The sequence below is a fragment of the Trachinotus anak genome, unplaced genomic scaffold (assembly GCF_046630095.1).
Source record: "Trachinotus anak isolate AG129_WGS33_773 ecotype Australia unplaced genomic scaffold, CSIRO_AGI_Tana_v1 ptg000016l, whole genome shotgun sequence".
Taxonomy (NCBI): domain Eukaryota; kingdom Metazoa; phylum Chordata; class Actinopteri; order Carangiformes; family Carangidae; genus Trachinotus; species Trachinotus anak.
Window position 1 is genome coordinate 1,042,626 of NW_027273867.1, and position 20,253 is coordinate 1,062,878.

General features: G+C 43.1%; 1 protein-coding gene across 1 annotated transcript; it reads left to right on the top strand.

The window, feature by feature from the left end:
• Positions 1-1,313: 1,313 nt before the first annotated feature.
• LOC139634595 (tropomyosin alpha-3 chain) lies at positions 1,314-15,605 on the top strand. The gene is made up of 10 exons (XM_071501157.1): positions 1,314-1,517; positions 5,043-5,168; positions 6,341-6,474; positions 8,326-8,443; positions 8,545-8,615; positions 12,177-12,252; positions 13,455-13,517; positions 13,637-13,706; positions 14,071-14,149; positions 15,423-15,605. The coding sequence occupies exons 1-10, from the start codon at positions 1,404-1,406 to the stop codon at positions 15,424-15,426; spliced, it is 855 nt and encodes a 284-aa protein (XP_071357258.1). The 5' UTR covers positions 1,314-1,403; the 3' UTR covers positions 15,427-15,605.
• Positions 15,606-20,253: the final 4,648 nt, after the last annotated feature.

The window sequence follows — 20,253 nt, forward strand, 5'->3', positions numbered from 1 at the left end:
TTCTGTGGTAATATACAGTATGTGCACATCAGCCAGTTGTACTGTAAAACTGTAAAATCCTCTCTCCAAACTTGAAGTTTCAGTTTCAGAGGATTCAGAGGACCCAGATGTAAGTAAGTTATAAAATCCAGATATTGTGATTTTTCCTGTACAGTCCTTTAAAATATATTCCTCTAACAGTGAATAGGGAGGCATATTAGTCAATGTTTTTGTCAGTGTCACGCTTGACATGTGACGCTTCTGATTTAATAAACTCTTTATTGATGTCAAAATGTCAAAATCTGTACAACAATTAATCCTCTACTGCCTCCACCTCCATCTGCTGTGATTACAAAGCACCTACATATAAAACTGATGTTTTTTTTAATACATGTTGTATAAGATAAAGTGACTTGACTTTATTTCTGTGCCTTTACCTTTCTATTGATGTGATGTACTTTATAATGATTAAGACAATTTAATTTAATTTAATTTCAATTGTGCTGTATGTCCTGTATGTGTAGCATAATTGACAATAAAGCTGACTTTGACTTTGACTTTGAGGTGATATGATTAAAAGAACAAAGAACATCTACTAAATGGATTGGTCTGTGTGATGACTTTCTTAACAACATGAATCATTTCTTCTACAATACAATAATTACACACGTTGTGGTAGAAAATATGATTCATATTGCCCTCCCCTATTAACAGGTATTAACAGTTATGGTGCTGTACCGTCTGTCACTGTAAATTAAATGGTGTCAGAGGGATATGAGTCACTTAATGGCAGCAGCAGCTGTTGCTGAACTGCAGCGTGGCCATAACAAAAGGCAGCATTGAAAATGGAAACCTGTAACATCATACTTAGTTAGAGTTAGAGAGCGATGAGTTTCTGTGAGATATTTGGAGGGATCAAATGCCCTGAAAACTGAACTCTGACAGTCACAAACCCACAGTAGGTTCTTTATTCTGTGACACACATCCAGCCAGAAAACGACAAAACATTTTCCTTTGTCATGTGTCCTTCATCCAGTCAGCCTCCCTTTATTTCATATTTAAGTATGAGTTATATTTATGTTCTGTACAGTGTTGTTCTTCTCTTGAGAACCAACATCACAAGGAACAAACAGACTGACAGTAGATGAGATAGAGGAAATCTGAGGAACTGTGTCTCTACGAGTAGAAACCTCCAGGTTCACTTTTCATTGGAGTAGGACTGTGGGGGCAGAGGAGGGTGCGATGCTGAGGGCAGGTTTAGGGGCTTAGGGGTGGTGGGGGGGTGGAGTGTCTCCTCATCTGTCATATAAATGCTCTGGCTCTATCTCTGTCAGAGTTTGGTGTCTCCACCAGTTTTGCCGGGCTCTCTCCTGCACCCGTTCGTCTTCCCTCTGTTGTCAAAAACCTGTTAAACCTCAGTCAAAATGGAAGCCATCAAGAAGAAGATGCTGATGCTGAAGTTGGACAAGGAGAATGCCCTGGACCAAGCTGAACAGGCTGAGGCAGACAAGAAAGCAGCCGAGGAGAGAAGCAAGCAGGTGGGTAATAAACTCAGGAGCAAATCAGGTGTCAGACACCCAGAGAAAGGTGTTTCCTCAGACATGATTATAATCATCATAGTTCCAGTGTTCATCTCCTCTGAGGTCAGACATGTGGAAGGTGTCTCATACCAGGGTGAAGGGACGCTGCCATATCACTTCTTGAAGGTGTCTTCACACTAAGGATGATGACACTTTGACTAACACTCCTCCACAGGCTAAACTAAGACCTGGACCTGGACTGTATCTGAACCGACTGAACCCAACTAGCGCCGCCAAATTTGAGATCAGGACAGAGACCTGAAGTCAAATATATTTTTACTGCCTCTTCCCACTAGGCGTCAACCTGCAGCACATGACACTCAGATCAGAGACAGAAGAACCTTCACAACAGACTGAACCAAGACCTGAACCTTAATCAAGTCAGGAACCAGTCTGATTAGGGTTAAATTATATCATTTATTATTTCATAGACAACACTTTTTAATGGATCACATGACCTGATCAACCTGATGACTAATGAACTGTCACTCAGTATTTCCTGAACACCTGTGAAGTGAGGACTCTACAGTAGATAATAATGAGTTCTTGTGGATCAGACACTGAGTCATTAGTTTATAACTATCTGCGACACAGAACTGTCTTCATGAACCAGGAACCTCTCACTGATCACTTATGACTGATGATCATTAGTGTTTTAAAGTTTAGAATTAATCCCTTATTTCCTCGTGATCATGTGACCATTACTGTTTATGTGACCCTCAAAGTAAGAAGACGAACTCCTGCTGTTACCAGACAGAACTTCAACCTGCCAGGTTCTCGCTGCACTAAAGTCCTCTAACTATTCCCCTAACCAGTCCTCTAAACACTCCTCCAGCCAGTCCTCTAACCAGTCCTCTAACCAGTCCTCCAACCAGTCATCCAACCAGTCCTCTAACCAGTCCTCCTACCAGTCCTCTAAACAGGGCTCCAACCAGGGCTCCAACCAGTCCTCCTACCAGTCCTCTAAACAGGGCTCCAACCAGTCCTTCAACCAGTCCTCTAACCAGTCAGCTAACCAGTCCTCTAACCAGTCCTTTAACCAGTCCTCCAACGAGTCCTCCAACTACTCCTCTAACCAGTCCTCCAACCAGTCCTCTAACCAGTCCTATAAAACACCCCTCTAACCAGTCCTCCAACCAGTCCTCCAACCAGTCCTCCAACCAGTCCTCTAATTAGTCCTCTAATCAGTCCTCCAACCAGTCCTCCAACCAGTCCTCCAACCAGTCCTCTAATTAGTCCTCTAATCAGTCCTCCAACCAGTTCTCTAACCAGTCCTCTAAGCAGTCTTTTAAACCTGAACAACCATCAATCCTCTGATAGGACTCATAGCAGTGTCTCCTAAAACAGCACCCCTACATTGGCAGGTGTCCCTGGACCTTGGTTGTCATGGTTACAATAATAAACGCACAGACTGTACCAACAGCTGTGTACCTAGCTTTCTTGCCATGGTTACTATAATAACAGTCATGGCTTGGCTAGGTTTAGGAAAAGATGGTGATTCGGATTAAGATAAGCACTTCCTCAACATTAGACAATCTTTGTTGTCATGGTTAAAATAATAATGATGAACGGTCATGGATAATAGAAATAACATAAACTGCTATTTTCACATGGGAATCGAGCACCGCTCTCCTGTGTCGTATACCTGTGTTTTGTTGACCCATCCATCCACCCCAACCTCCTGATGTGGACTTTGTTGCTCTATAAACTATGTCACCGCACTTTTCCGTTTGCTTCTGTCATCATTACTATGACCACTAGATGTCGCCTAGCAACAAAACCTAACTATGGGTCATAAGAACCTGCTGACAGATGACCTGTGGGCTTGTTTGTTACAGGACGGTCTCGGCATTAATGTGCAAGACTTCCAGATCCAGATCACATGCTGGTGCCAGGCGTAAATAGGGTCAGAGTCTACATGGATCCACCGGTCCACTTAGTGTTAGACCTACTGAAACACAGGCCCAAGGCAGCTGTGATACAACAGGACCCTACCTGACAGGGCCAGACTAAGAACAATTTGAACCTGGTCCAACCCAAATCCTTGGTCAGGTCTCAAATGCAAGGATCCAAGTGGACCCAAGAAGACTTAACATGCTAACATGACAGGTATTTGTTAGTACCATTCACAGCCTAACCATCAAGGTATTTCAGAGGAACAATCAGTAAGACGTCCTCTGATTATCACATCCTAAACCCTGACAGTCCGGGTTCAGGGCTCCTGCAGGTCTCAGTCATGGTTTAGACTGACTGACTGTGGAGAGACGTACTGAGAACTGTGTTCCAGTCAAAAGGTCACTGTGGGCAGAGGGACAAAGTGTTGGGTGGGGGTGGAGTATTATTGCACTTCTTAGTCTCAAATACACAAACTGATCTTACAGTTCAACTTCACCTGATTAAGACCAGAGGATCTTTAACTGTTCTTCAGGTCTTTTAAGAACCCAAAAACAAAACTGAACATCACATTGACAGAGGTTTTCAGACACTTAGCTCAGGTTCCTCATTCTCTGGATCATGTCCAGATGTTTCTACACCTGGACTGGAATCCACCTGTGGTAAATCAGCTGATTGGACACACACCTTTCTATATCAGGTCTCACAGCTGATGATGCAGATACGAGCATAAACTATGAAGAGGGAGAACTGCTGCAAGTCTGGAATAACCAGTACTCTTCTAGAGTCTTAACCAGGACCAGAGACCAGGACCCTGATGGTCTCTGAGCTCCACAGAAACTTCCAGAAGGACCACCACTACTGCAGCTCTCCACTGATCTGGTCTTTATGTCAGAGAGTCCAGATAAGGCTAAAAGACTCTGAGACTAAGAGGAACCAGATTCTCTGGTCTGTTGAGACCAGGACTGAACTGTTTGGTCTCAGTTCTCAGAGTCAGGTCTGGAGGAAACCAGGCACCCCTCATCACCTGAACAACACCATCCCAACAGTGAAGCCTGGTGGAGGTAGCATCAGGCTGTGGGGGGACAGGGAGACTGGTCCAGAGCTCAGAACCTCAGACAGGGCTGACAGTTCACACAGCCAGGACGACACAGGAGAGGCTCAGGGACCTGAGTGAATCCTGACCTGAACTCAGTCCAACATCTGGAGAGACCTGAACATGTCTGTCCACTGAGGTCCACGTGAACCTAACAGAGTCTGAGAGAATCTGAGAGCAGAGTCCAGGTGTGTCCAGGTGGTGACATCACAACCAAGAGGAATGGAGACAGAGACCAAAGGTGCTTCAACTGAGTCCTGAGTGAAGTGTCTGAAAACTTCTGTCAACGTGACTTTTCAGTTACTCCTTTTTAAAACATTTCTAAGGTCCTGGTTCTGTCCACAGCTGGTCTGAGGCTTCAGCGTGAGACACTGGATCCTCCACAGTCTTTTTAGCTCAGAACCAGGACTGTGGGTTTGTCCCAGTCCCAGTCACAAGTAGATCTGGTGGTTAAATCCCTGTGTGAGACTCTGACTTTGATATGTCACCGTCAGCATGAAGACGAACTCCTGCAGATGCAAAAGAAGCTGAAGGGGACGGAGGACGAGCTGGACAAGTACTCTGAGGCCCTGAAGGATGCTCAGGAGAAACTGGAGGTGGCTGATAAGAAGGCTGCAGATGTGAGTAACACAACACAGACTGACACACAACACATTGTCACACACAACGCACACACCCTATGTACCACTGATAAACTGGACATACATTCAGTATGATTTAGAAGAGCTGTCTCTGAGGACCCAGACTCAGAGGCTCCTGGTGGACCTCTGAGGACCTGGACTCAGAGGCTCCTGGTGGACCTCTGAGGACCTGGACTCTGGCTTCGATAGTGCCTCTGTAAACCAACTCTGGCTGAGTCTCCCTCACATTCCATTCCCCTTGTGCCCACGTGGACTCCCAGCTGTCGGGGGCTCAGAGCCTTATTTTGGTCGTGATGTCAGCAGCTCAACCTTGAGCTTAACAATGGCCCAAGTCCATTTTAGGTTCCTCATCCTCTGACAGGACGCATACAGGAGAGACGCTGCCATATATGGATCCTGTATTATTATCACATACATTCGTCCTCTGGATATCTGAAGACATTTTGGTACAATCTGTATATGTACATAAATTAAAAATATCTATAATTTATTTTATATGGTTGTGACCATATATGTTAACAATATATATTTAATTAATATCTTTATCAAAACAACACACATGTATACATTCTGTATGTTTATATATGATTTTCTTAAATTAAATTCTCATTCATTTTAAACATATCAATATATACTGACAGACTGTGGCATGGATATATATTTGTATAACATATATTTATAATGTAAGATATAAGCTAGACATGTATGTTAATATATGACATTGTTTCAGTTTCTAAAAGGTTTTAATATATTTTTTAAACATTTTATTTTATATGTTCATTTGTTTCATATATGTAATTTCAGCATATGTACATATGACAGTATATAACAACCAGGCTGTAAAGTCACTTGTTCTTCTTCTCTGAGTTAAACTGAAGAGTTAGCTTCAGTGTCTACATATAGACAGAACAGCTGTCAGCACACATCATTGTTGTGCCTCAGAGAACGTCTGGAACCAAACACAGATGGTGTCTGGGTGTATGTCCGGGGATAGCCTCAAACATCAACACACATCACAGCCATACACAGCTCCTCACGGAGGACTGAAGTTTGTCTTTAACAAACACCACTACTGTCACAGTAAGACTGTCACTGATGTCAGCACTGGCACAGAGAACCTGTCTGAATCAGTCCCTGTTGTCTGTGCTCAGGCTGAAGCAGAGGTGGCGTCTCTGAACAGACGCATCCAGCTGGTGGAGGAGGAGCTGGACCGAGCTCAGGAGAGACTGGCCACAGCTCTACAGAAGCTGGAGGAGGCTGAGAAGGCTGCAGATGAGAGTGAGAGGTGATGTCCTGTAGGAGCTGTTTCCTGTTTAGTGCATTAGCAGAATAAGATCTGACCTAAGGCAAGGCTGAGGACGATGCCATGTTAGAAACATGACCTCAGCATCCCTGCTGCACACCTGGCAGCTGGACTGGTGGGCAGGGTCAGATATGAGCTGTGTCCCAGGTCAGGGTCTCATCCTCCAGAGGCTGTCCCATTTCAAAGGCTCTTTCCGAGGTGTCCACAACATATCCCAAGATTCATTGTACATCGATAATGAAAATAATATGTCATGGTCATGATTACATTAGTGAACTGCTGGAGGGATCAATACATATCTATCTTATATAACCACGCCCAGCTGTGATCCCTGTAAGGTGACATGTTAAACCAGTATAGCACAAACAAGAGCAGGTTTACAGATATCTATCTCTATGGAAAGGTCAGAGTTCACACTGTGGACACAGTTTACAGCCAAACTACAGTAACACTGAAATCATCGATCAATATGATGTCTTGTTCCCATGCACGAGCAACAGGAGGACTGAGGTCATTAAAATGTTTCATATATAATCTATTGTCACTGAGGACAGACATCTGATCCTGATCCTGTCTGAGACCCAGAGTCAACAGCTTCTCTTCTTCTTTATTTGTGTGTGGTTCCTGTTCTGCAAAAAGAGAACCACATCAGATGTAAAAAGGAAAAAGTGCACCACAAAGATAAAGGTAAAGTTCAATAACTCACAGGGCACACACACTGTGGCTGAGCTCAGAGAGATAGAACAAAGGAAGAGGGACGTACAGGTGGTGGTTACACATGAGGAGGGTGGGTCCTTGGGTTACCTCCATGCCTCAGGTGTGATCATGTGACTCCTGGATGGGGACTTCTTGACACTGTTGTTGTTTGCTTTCATTACCAGCATGCAATGAATCTTTGGATGAAGGATCCACCTGTTGGATCCTTCATGGTCCAGGAGAAGAAGGGGCCTCTGAAGTGAGACACTCTGGTCTCTCCACAGTTGTCTTCAGCTCTGGAGGAAGAGACTCTGAACTGAGTCACAGCTGTAGTGTCTGCTCCTCGTCCTCACCATCTACATGGAGGTCTGAGGTCAGACTGGACAGACCCTGAGAGCACAGTGTACCAGGGGTGTATCACATCACACATATCTCTGAGGTTGTACAGCCTTGATGAGACGGTTCAGTGGCTCATTCAGTTTCTAGTCAGCTGCTGAGCTCCTGCCACACTGGTTCTGTCAACTCAGTGACATTCTACATGAGAGAACAAGGTTCCTCCAGGCTTCAGTGACTCTGGGGAGGTTTTACACAGAAGAATTAAAACGAAGGAAACCAACATGTTCCTGACAACCAGACAGCTCCAGTTTTTAAAATCAAATCATTACATGTGACTAAAGCTTTAATCAGAAGACTACAACAGTCAGTCACTGTGATCCAGTTCTACAGTTTCAGACCAGAACCTCTCAGAAAAAAACCTCTAGATGAATCCAGACATGTGAACACTGGTCATTAGGGCTGAACAATTGATCAAAGATTTAATCAAAATCACAATATGGCCAAGTACAACATACAAATTATGGGAGCTGCTGTTTTTTTTAATGAAGGTAAAATGTGTCACAACATTGTTGAGCATTGTTATATCATTGTGGTGCTAAGAGCCACAGGTCATATCCTCCAGACGTGAAGGAACATGAAGACCAAACAGAATCAAATCAGCAAAAAACAATCATTCCAACTGAAATATGACAAGATCTGCCTCAACAATCACAATATGACTGTTTCTGTGTGTGTGTGTGTGTGTGTGTGTGTGTGTGTGTGTGTGTGTGTGTGTGTGTGTGTGTGTGTGTGTGTGTGCAGAGGGATGAAGGTGATTGAGAACAGGGCTCTGAAGGATGAGGAGAAGATGGAGCTGCAGGAGATCCAGCTGAAGGAGGCCAAACACATTGCAGAGGAGGCTGACCGCAAGTATGAGGAGGTGAGTTCCTGTCACTGTCTCCAGGTGATGAGGAGGAGGAGATGATGAAGGCCTCGTCCACAGGGAGCGGTCCAGTAATAATATATGATGCCTTCGTGCAGGTGGCTCGTAAGCTGGTGATTGTGGAGGGAGAACTGGAGCGTACGGAGGAGAGGGCGGAGCTGGCTGAGGCGTGAGTACCTGTGTCATCCGCTCAGGTCGTGAATCATGGGTAAAGTAATTTCTGTGTGATGAGATCAGGACATGACACTCCTCAGCGACTCAGACTGACTCAGTTTATGAAGCAGATACTGTCTCATGTTCAGACCTGGTTTCACTTCCAAATATCATCAGACCGTCACCAGTCAGCCCAGTACAAGAGGCTGCATTGTCTGTGGGTGGAGGAGGGGGGCACCTCCTCCTACTGGTTGATGTGTGCACCTCCTCAGCAGAGGAGAAGTCAGCTGTTGATGTGGACATGTCTGTTTCAGGTAGTGTTGTTCTTGTTCTAGATTAAGGTTCCACACAGAGAACATATGAAATCAGCTGCTGAATCTACAGCAGTGCAGTGTAAGCTACTGCACAGTAACACAACAACAACAACATAACAACACACTGATACAGGCTCCACTTCTGTTTGTAATGCTACTCTACATGAAGCTGCTGATGCCTCTGTGGTTTACTGCTGTTACTCTGACTCTCTTTACCAGGGATCTGATGTACAAAACCAGGTCATCCATCAGCAGGTTATTATGACCCATAGTTAGGTTTTGTTGCTAGTGGTCGTAGTAATTATGACAGAAGCAAAGGGAAAAGTGCGGTGATGTAGTTTATAGAGCGACAAAGTCCACGTCAGGAGGAGGTTGGGATGGATGGATGGATGGATGGGTCAACAAAACACAGGAATATGACACAGGAGAGCGATGTTCGATTCCCATGTAAAAATAGCGGTCTATGTTGTTTCTATCATCCATGACAGTTCGTCGTTATTACTGTAACCATGACAACAAAGATCGTCTAAATGTCGAGGAAGTACTTATTTTAACCCAAATCACCATCTATTCCTAAACCTAACCAAGCTACGACCATTATTATAGCAACCGCGGCGACAAAAGTAGCTGCTGTTGGTACAGTCCGTGTGTTTATTATGTAACCACGACAAGGTGCAGAACACCTGCCGATGTAGGGGCGCTGTTTCAGGAGACACTGCTATGGATCGTATCAGAGGGTTGGTTGTTTTTTACTAGAACTTTTATTGCTTTTTTAACAAATAGAAAAAATGAGACATTTTCCTTACATACTAATGCAGATACTTATACAAGGTAAAAAGAAAAAAAAGGAGGGTCTAGAGAATAGGCTAAACATAAAGTGTAGTTCTTGCTATCTATACAATACAGCAATGCATAAAATACATGAAGGAAGTGGGTGGTTTATGTTACGTTGGGGTATGACAAGGGATTCTGGGGAGGATGGTTATTTTGCGAACACTGTCCATTATGACCTTCCACAATTGTTGTTCCTCATTATAAAGTTCAGAGAAGTTAGACACAGCCCCCCCCCTGTCAGTTGTTAAAATTAGTTTGTTCTGTTTGGACCAGGTTCCCTCACCAGTGTAATTCAGAAGGCACATTGCAGGATCACAATGAACAGTATGGCCAGTGATCTTTCCAAGGGATCGTGTAACATTTCCCAAAAGGTCTTAACTTTAGCACAAGCCCATACCATATGGTAAAAAGACAACAAAGATCAGAGTCAGACACACCCATCTTATGTAATCAAACAGGAGTAAAATATGTTTTATGCACAAAATTATAATTTATCATTTTATTCTTCACCAATTTAGATACTTTGGAAAGTTTTTTCCATACATGATCCCATTCTTCAGTTTCCAGGGATATCCCTAAGTCGGTTTCCCAATTTCTTTGAACTGCATTCCAATTTCCCCCTGATGCTATGTTCATCAATTTATATAATTTTGACGCAATTTTGTTCTTTTGTTTGACCATTAATTCTAGTTTGTCAATTTGGGGATAACTACAGTTTCCCCAAGATATTTGGCCAGCTGTGATCTTATTTGCATATATTTTAAACATTCTTTATTTTCAACACCATATGTAGCTTTAAGCTGAGCAAAAATGTCTGTCCTGAGGGTTTTCTCACATCGTCTAAAGTTCTAATACGTTTTGATTCCCAGTAGGGTTGCACATCTCTCTGTGATAAACGATTCGATATGCATCTAGATACACAGGTTACGATTCGATTCAAAAACGATATCCTTTTATTACAGACCGATTCGATACGAATCGATTCCATACAGTGTAAGAACGATAACCGGGTTACAGGTCGGAGCCAGTTATCATTTGAACCCGCTGACACAGTGAAGGTCATTCATCTATAAAATAATAAGGTGGTTGTTGTGAGCGGATGACAAGCTGGTGAACTCCAGTCAGGATGAGACACTGCTGCTCACACATCACAGAAACGATCCCAAAGAAGCTCAATGACTTAAATTAAAATACCTAAAGAAACTGTTACAGAGGAAGCTATGAAAAATCATATCGGCGTCTTAGTTAATCCAGAATATATCGATTAAAAACAATTACATTCCTGAAAAAAGTGTAAGAAGTGACGAATAAATGCGGCAAAAAAAAAAACACAAAATCAATGAACCTTGATGTGTAGAAGAAAACTCGCCTTTGTGTCGTTTATTCACTGTTCACACTAACTTGTTCTCGTCCTGACGACGCTAGCAGTAACCTAGCAACCATGCTCGTTCTCGAGACACAGCGGGACCGCGGATAGAGTGCACGTACACAGTGGTGACGTCACTCAGAGAAATAAGACTTTTCTGGGCTTTTTCTGATCTTTGAAAAACTTTTACACAGATGAAAACCCCATGGCTTAAAAATATACATTAGAAAGATTGATATTCGGCTGTGTGCACAGCTGGAGGTGTCCTCTTAAAAGTTTTACAGGCCTCTCTTTTACTATCGCGCTCTATGGAAAAATGCTTTTTGTGCCGCAGGGGGATTTTTCACTGCAATACCACAAGTGGCCACTGGAAACAACTGGCTGCAAGGCTGAGCGGTGTCCAGGTTTTAGAATACATCCATGGTCGTCCCTTGTTTATCACTCATGCTAATATCAGCTAGGCAGCTACGGTGTTTCGCGGGCAGCCTCAAAGCTCTCGCGTTGTTTTATAGACCTGGCGCGTGTGTAATGCATGGATGTATTATAATACATAATACATACGGGTAATGCCACCAACCGATTCAAAGTCTCGCGATACCCGATCCATGACTCTATAACCGATTCATCTAGGAATTCATTGATAATTCATATCGATTGAGGAGGCTGCTACCGATGCAGCCGTATCTCTCACTTGTTGAACCGAATATCCAGTCGCATCGGTTTATCACAACCCTAATTCCCAGTCATAATTTCTGATTAGCCTGCAATTCAACATAAACATATAGTTGTTCCATAACGGAACACTGGGAGAGTTACTAATTTTAAAATTAATCATATTCTGGAATGTTTTCACAATGGAGCAAGAAAACTGAATTAAAGGGTTATCCATTTTCTGGGTCGTATCAGAGGGTTGGTGGTTGTACCAGGTGGAGGACTGGTTGGCAGACTGGTTGGCATATTGGTTGGAGGACTGGTAGGAGACTGGTAGAGGACTGGTTGGATGCTTTCACTCTGGTGACTCCTGTCTTCTCTCCTTCTTCCTCTGACATGAAAACTAAACCAGTAAATGTGCTGAACTGGAGGAAGAACTGAAGAATGTCACCAATAACCTGAAGTCTCTGGAGGCCCAGGCTGAGAAGGTAGGACCAGGCTACAGTATCAACCCAGTATGGCTCTGTTGTTCTGCATGTCCTGGTGGGTGAACATTAGTTGGGTGTCTATAAACAGTATGAAGATGGGTCAAAGATGTCACAGTCTCTGTCACTGTCTGAGTGACAGGGTCTGGTGGCTCCCTCTGCCATGTCTCCACTTGATTTATGCAGGTGGTATTAATGTATTTTTACACAGAACAGCTGCCCTGAATTGTGTCTCAGCTGTGGATTGCGTCTCAGCTGTAGATTGTATCCCTCAGCTGTGGACAGCAGGACACCTGCAGAAGACAGTAACTCAGTCTGGACTCTGGACCTGAAGAGTCAGGACCTATCTCTGACCAGGCTCAGTTTAAACCCTCATGGAGTTTAAATAGAACCTGATTGGGATGGTCCACGTACCCGACACAACCCAGAACAGATGAGGAGGACGAAGCTATACCTGAACAGGGTTCACCTCCTCCAGTCTGGACCACACAGGCCCTGGAGTCTGAGGCTGGACTGAAACTGATTCAGTGTAAAAAGATCCAGCCACATGTCCAGAGGGACATCATCGATCAGCTCTGGGTGAGAGGCGGGGCTTATCACAGGTCATCACAGGCACCTGTCGACTGTGATGGAGCTTAAATGTGTTAAACATGTGTTTTATATAATTATTGTTTTATCTGTATTTGATCCAAGAGGCTGCAGGTCTACTGACCCCTGGTGGACCCTCAGGGCCCCTCATCACTCTGTTCATGTTGCCACAGTGTATGAGCTAATGTCTCATTATTGTCCACTAACGAGTCTAACGAGTCACCTGATGTTAGACTGACAGGTTCTCACCTGGATAAAACTGTTGTAGAGCTCAGGATCTTTTAACAGGACACAGGTGTAAAACCTCTCACTGCTGCATGAACTGATCATATGACTCTAAGGTCATCCCTCATTGGTGAAGGTGATACTGTGACAACCATCCTCCACCCACAGTGTGGTGTCAGCTGATAAACGAGTATATGGAAAACAATTGTAGATGACATGGGCGTGGCCTGTGCACAACCCAAGTTCATACAGATGATTTCTGGTTCAGTGTCTCATCATAAGGTGGTGTTTGTTGACCTGCTGTGTACCACGGGCTGCAGAACCGTGTCTGCTTCAGTTGCCTCTGTGGGGAGTTGATGTGCAGTCACATGTGGATGTTCTTTCTCTCACAGTATTCTCAAAAGGAGGACAAGTATGAGGAGGAGATCAAGATCTTGACTGACAAGCTGAAAGAGGTGGGTAAGAGGGACATTTAAAAACTGGAAATGCTCAATTAAAGTTTTCTAAATCTAAACACCAGGAAAGATTTACACACTCGTTCATATTGTGTTTGTTGTGACTTGTGTCGTCTCAGGCTGAGACCAGAGCTGAGTTTGCTGAGAGATCTGTGGCCAAGCTGGAGAAGACTATTGATGACCTGGAAGGTACAACACTGCTTTGTCTCATTGTTCACCTGTACATGACACACTGTGGGACAACACAACTAATCACCTGTCAGGTCAAGGTTTCACAACTGGATCGGTTAAGAGTGTAATAATAATAATTAATATAGAACCTAGACCTGCTTTGTAATCAAAAACACATGATCATGTACCTTAATATTGTATGGACCTTTAAGTTTCTGTTGGACTGTAACACATCTACATGGATTTATTCTGGTCACTTTATTGTCATATATGTCTTCACATGACTAACTCCAGCCTCTCTGTCATATTTACGGTATGTTATATATTTGATGTGTCATATATTTCCTGTTGTCCTCTCCTTGGTCTTCGTGTGGATGAATAGATGAGCTTTACGCACAGAAACTCAAGTACAAAGCCATCAGTGAGGAACTGGACCATGCCCTCAATGACATGACCTCTATGTAAGTATTGATGAGTAAAGGTCCCAGTGTGAGGATCACTGAGCCCAAACATGAGGAATATTAAAGTGTGGCTGTATGATTGCAAAAACAATCTTCATTCTCTCCCCTGAAGTAGCTGGCGTGTCTGTGTCATCATGTCCTTAATGAACAGTCTGTATGAACACTGTGATATGATGTGTTTCACTGATTAAACACTGAGTATAGGGAGGTTGGGTTAAACTGGGCAGAAAGTGGATTTCTTTGTATCATATAACCAATCAGAGGCCTTTCCATCCAAACCAGACAGAGGTCAGTCAGTGTGCTCAGCAGAAATAAAAGAAGCATTAAAAAGAACAAAAAGAAAACACAGATTATAAAACAGATCTGATTTAAGGATCAAATGAAGGCAGAGGAGAACAGAGCAGTTTTTTTTTTTAATCTTCCTCTTAAAGTCAGTTACAGTTTAACTGACTGTAGCACAGTGACTCAAAGACATGCCACCAGGTTCAGTTTGAACTCCAGGCTCCACTAACTGAGCAGCTCATGCAGACCTCAGGGACCTGTTGGTTCATACACAGGGAAGATTTCAGAGATATCTTCAGGGACCATTCAGTGACTTGTAGACAATAAGTGAAGCTTTGAGTCTGGTTATGTATCTGGTTGAATCAGTCACAGACCTGAGAACTGTAGCTGTGTCATGGTCTGATCTGGTCTTAGCGAGGAGGGCGTGGGGATGGTCAACTCTGGAGGATATAAAGACATGAAGAAGTTTCTCTAAGTCTGGAGTAGACACGGGCTCTGACCCCAACTGTGTTTTCCAGATGCAGATTGAGTTATAGTTCTGATGTGGTCACTATAGACCCCAGCAGGGTTCCTCCTTCATTCAGACAGAGACAAAGAATCAGCGACTGAAATCCTGTAATGAGGGAGCTGAATAAACCTGTCATCTGCAGAGCTGTGATAAACCCCCTGTTCTCTGGTTTCAATCAGTTGATAAAAGTTCATCCACTGTCTCAGACCTTTATGTGAAGGTAGATCACAGTGATCTTTTTCACTGAGAACCAGCAGCTCCCAGCAGGTTCATCCAGACCTGTGCTCACCTGTTCCCCTCTGTGAGAACCACAGCTGCTACAGAACACCAGTATTTAAATCATCTAGATAACGTTCTTAACTCATGGGAGGTACAGGGAGGACCACATGTCACAGCTCACCTGTGAGGTGAGGTCCTCTCACCTGTTGCTGGTTCTCAGTGAAGACAAACACTTAAACTCTGTGTCCTACTTCTTTGTTTCAGCTGAACGTCCTGAGGCTCCACCGTCTGGGTTCAAGATTCATCCTGTTACTGCCCCGCCCACTCCCTGTTGTACTGTGATGTCACTTCCTCCTCAGTGTCTCTGCTGAGTCTTCACTGTTTGTTTTCTGTCTGACTTCGGTCATCACTGTTCTTCTGTGTAAAACAAGACAAAGAAACACTTGATGCATCTGTGTCTGTTTTTATTTCCCCTCCAGTTTAATAGTGTTTTGCAGGTTGAGTTGAGTTGAGTTGAGTTGAGTTGAGTTGAGTTGAGTTGAGTAACCTGCAGAGGTTTCTGTCATTACTGTGTGAGCTTCACTTTGCAGCAGCTTTAGAAATCTGATTTCCTCAATGAAGATATTCACACATCCTCACATCACAGGTGCAGGTGTAATGAAAGTGTCACCTCCATCTTGAAAAGAAGAATATCCTCCACACTGCTCTTGATTTACTGATCATCCTAACATCTCAGTATTTCAAACCATGGTCTTAGATAGATAATCCCTCTCATGTGCCCAGGTGTGTGACAGTTCATCTCATCATTCAGGTTCCAGGGTACTGAACAAGTGACTGTACATGACAGAGGTGGTGACACAGAGGAAGTTTGCAGGATATTCAGTCTGCAGACGTCCTTCTCTGAACAATGAGATCCATGTGAGGTTCTCAACCTTCTCCAACTCATGACCCAAATGAATCTGTCTGAAGTGTTGTCAGCTCACATCCGACCTGGAACAACACAGAGGCTGAATAATGTTTTTTTATTGTCATGATGAAAAACAGAGATGACTTTTCTTTCAGTTTGACAGAGGAGAGATCAGCTGTTGATTCACTGTCCGTCTCTGACTCTCCTCTCAGCTCTTCCTGTTGTTAACCAGACATTCCATTCAATTCAATTCAATTCAATTTTCTTTGTATAGCGCCAAATCATTATACTTTTTTATACATTATACTGGGGGCTTTACTAATCCCCCAGCAGTTTAGCTCTATAGCAGCATAACTAAGGGATGGGTCAGGACATACCCGAGCCAGCCCTAACTATAAGCTTTACTAAACAGGACAGTTTGAAGCCTGATCTTAAAGGTAGAGAGGGTGTCTGCCTCCCGAACCCACACTGGGAGCTGGTTCCACAGGAGAGGAGCCTGATAGCTGAAGGCTCTGCCCCCCATTCTACTCTTACAAACTCTGGGAACCACAAGTAGACCTGCATTTAGAGAGCGAAGTGTCCTATTGGGAAAATAGGGAACTATAAGCTCTCCAAGGTACGATGGTGCCTGACCATGAATGGCTTTGTAGGTGAGGAGGAGGATTTTAAATTCTATCCTGGATTTTACAGGGAGCCAATGCAGAGAAGCTAACACAGGAGAGATGTGATCTCGTTTCCTAGTTCCTGTCAGTACTCGTGCTGCAGCATTTTGGATCAATTGGAGGCTTTTTACTGAATTTTTGGGACATCCTGACAATAAAGAGTTACAGTAGTCCAGTCTTGAGGTAACACATGCATGAACTAGCTGTAGTGTTGATAGAAGAGTCATTATTAACATGAACAAACTGGAGTCTATGTGACAGATATGACTTAAACCAGCTTAGTGCGGTTCCTTTAGTGCTGACCATATGCTCTAGTCTCTGTAACAGGATCTTATGGTCGATGGTGTCAAATGCGGCACTAAGATCTAGCAGGACAAGTACAGAGACAAGTCCATTGTCTGAGGCTATGAGGAGATCATTGGTAACCTTAACCAGAGCTGTTTCTGTGCTGTGATGGACTCTAAAACCTGACTGAAAATCTTCAAACAAACCATTTCTGTGCAAACAATCACTTAACTGGTTTGCAACAACCTTCTCAGGGATTTTGGAAATAAAGGGGAGGTTGGATATAGGTCTATAATTGGCTAAAACATCTGGATCAAGAGTAGGCTTTTTAAGTAGAGGTTTAATTACTGCAACTTTAAAAGCCTGCGGTACACAACCAGTTGATAAAGATAAGTTAATCAGACTTGATATAGAGGTGTCGATTAAAGGAAAAACTTCTTTGAACAGCCTTGTTGGAACAGGGTCTAGAAGACAAGTCGATGGTTTAGATGAAGAAACTGTTGAAGTGAGCTCAGAGAGATCTACAGGAGGAAAACAGTCAAAATATAAACCAGTTACAGTGGACTCTGAGGCTGCTGAACTGGACAGTACATCTGAACCAGCTGTGGGGAGGAGATGGTGAATTTTTTCTCTAACAGAGACTATTTTATTTGTAAAGAAGCTCATAAAGTCATTACAACTGAGGGCTAAAGGAATAGATGGATCAACAGAGCTGTAGCTGTCTGTCAGCCTGGCTACAGTGCTGAACAGAAACCTGGGATTGTTCTTGTTTTCTTCTATCAATGATGAATAATAGGATGTTCTGGCTTTACGGAGGCTTTTTTTAGACGCCAATAGGCTGTCTTTCCAAGCCTTTAGAGATTCTTCCAGGTTAGTAGAACGCCACCTTCTTTCTAGCTTCCTTGAATTTTGCTTTAAAGCTCGTGTTTCTGAGTTGTACCATGGAGCTAGTCTTCTCTGACTCACTACCTTCTTCCTCAGAGGGGCCACAGTATCTAGAGTTGCACGCAGTGAGGCTACAGTACTGTCAACAAGATCACCAACCTGTGTGGATGTGAAGTTAAGAGAGCTGTTCCCTACTGTATTGATACATGGCAGTGGGCTAAGTACTGATGGGATCCTTTCTTTAAATTTGCTAACGGTATTGTCAGACAGACACCTGCTGTAATAGATTTTTTCCCAGATGCTGTGTAGTCCATGACTGAAAACTCAAATGATAACAGAAAATGGTCAGATAAATGAGGGTTTCTGGGAAATACATTCACTGATTCTCCACTGTTTACCATGGATGTGATCTGTTAATACACAATCACACTGAGATAGAAAACAAGTGTACGATGTGGTCCTGTCATTGTCTTATCACAGTGATAGACCTTAATATGAGAGAAAACATTTGGAATGTTTTGAAAGAACATTTTGTTTTAAAACATTATTTGTATTTTAATGATTTTTTAATAACTACATCTTCTCACCAAAATTGTTCCATTTTTCAAATAATTTGTTGACCCACTTGCAACACCTTCAGAGCCCACAGTTTGGGAACTAGAGCTCAGGACTTTATAGATCTATCTATGACTCAAGTTACCAATAGATACCAAAAGATACCTACAGATACCAATGGTTCATATGAGACATATTTTGATGAAAGCTCATTTCTGTAAACAGTAGATCTGATATTATATTTTCTCTCTTCCTGTATTTGCAATGTAACATGGCATCTCACATCACTGTCACTGACTGACAGACACTCCCACTAGAGATTAACTGTCACACACCTGGACACACAAGACACGATCAGTAGATCCAGCAGTATACAGGATGTTCTCCTCCTCAAGACTGAATGTGATGATAAAATCCAGGTCAGCATCAACAAGCAAAGCACAGGTTGACCTTCAGCTGAAGAGCATGTCTGAGGACCTCACTACATAGATACAACAGCTCTTCACCACCTGCTGCAGAGTTTTGCGGTCTGAGATGGAGCAACTGATGTCAATGGTACAGTTAAAGCTCACCTGTACCCAAGGACACAGGTGAGCTTTCTCCAGGCTCTGTCGCCTCTTTAGGGTGGAGAACATGAACATGAGGGAACTGTGGTCTGTTGATGAGATAGTCCAACTACACTGGGGCATTCTGGGAAACTAATTTGGGTCCAGTGTAGAGGGTAGAAAGACAGTTCACCCCCATACAGTTGTCATGAAGGAGGAAATTAGCCTTAGAGACCAAACCAGTTTTTGTACCAGCCTGTAAACACGTTTATTTCTGCTGTAAAGTTGGACATTTGAACATGGGAGTCTATGGGGACTGACTCACTGCTGGAGCCAGACTCTAGTGGTCATTAGAGGAACTGCAGCTTTTAGTTTCATGTTTCAGACCTGGACAGACTAACTGTTGATTATGGTTCTAACACTGTGAGGAAATATAGACAATACTGTCATTTCCTGTTTATATTGTCTTAAATGAAGTGTCTTTGGGTCTGTTCGAAGAACACAGGAGAACATCTGAACAAGAACTTTCTGATTGGGTACTTTTCATGGACTAGACAACAAATGAGTAGATAATGAAAACAATGATTAGTAGCAGTCTATTATTACGGTTCCCTGCGGTCAGTCTGTGGTTTGTCTGCAGTCAGTCTGTGGTTAGTGTGAGGTCAGTCTTTAGTCAGTCTGTAGTCGTTCTGTGGTCAGTCTGTAGTCAGGCTGTGGATGATGCTGTAGTCAGTCTGTGTGGGTCACCTGCCATAAGGTTATTTAACTTGTAAAAAAGACAAAAGACAAGGAGGGACAGTCGTACCACGGCCAGGAAGTTTTCTACCTGTGAGAAGTAAAACAAACCAAACACCACACTAAATAAAACGTACCACTGGAAGTCAAATCACCATCAAGAGAGAGTGAACTCCTGCACCCCGACCTCACCCTGGAATGGAGGCCACCACCAGCCTCAGCCCTAGAGACAGGATTAAAACCCTTAACTAAGACGTCAGGTAAATAAGGAATAAAATACTCAATACTAAAACAAACAGCAGTCAAATTAGCTGTGACAATGCTAATTTAATTTAATTTAATTTAATTTAATTTAATTTAATTTAATTTAATTTAATTTAATTTAATTTAATTTAATTTAATAAACTCGGTCAGATTTTCTCTCTACGGATTCCTCAGTCCTCCAGCCTCGGGGCGGCGGTAAGTTGTATGTAGCTTTTTAACAACCGCGTAAAATAGCAGAAGAAGAAGATGGAAACTTC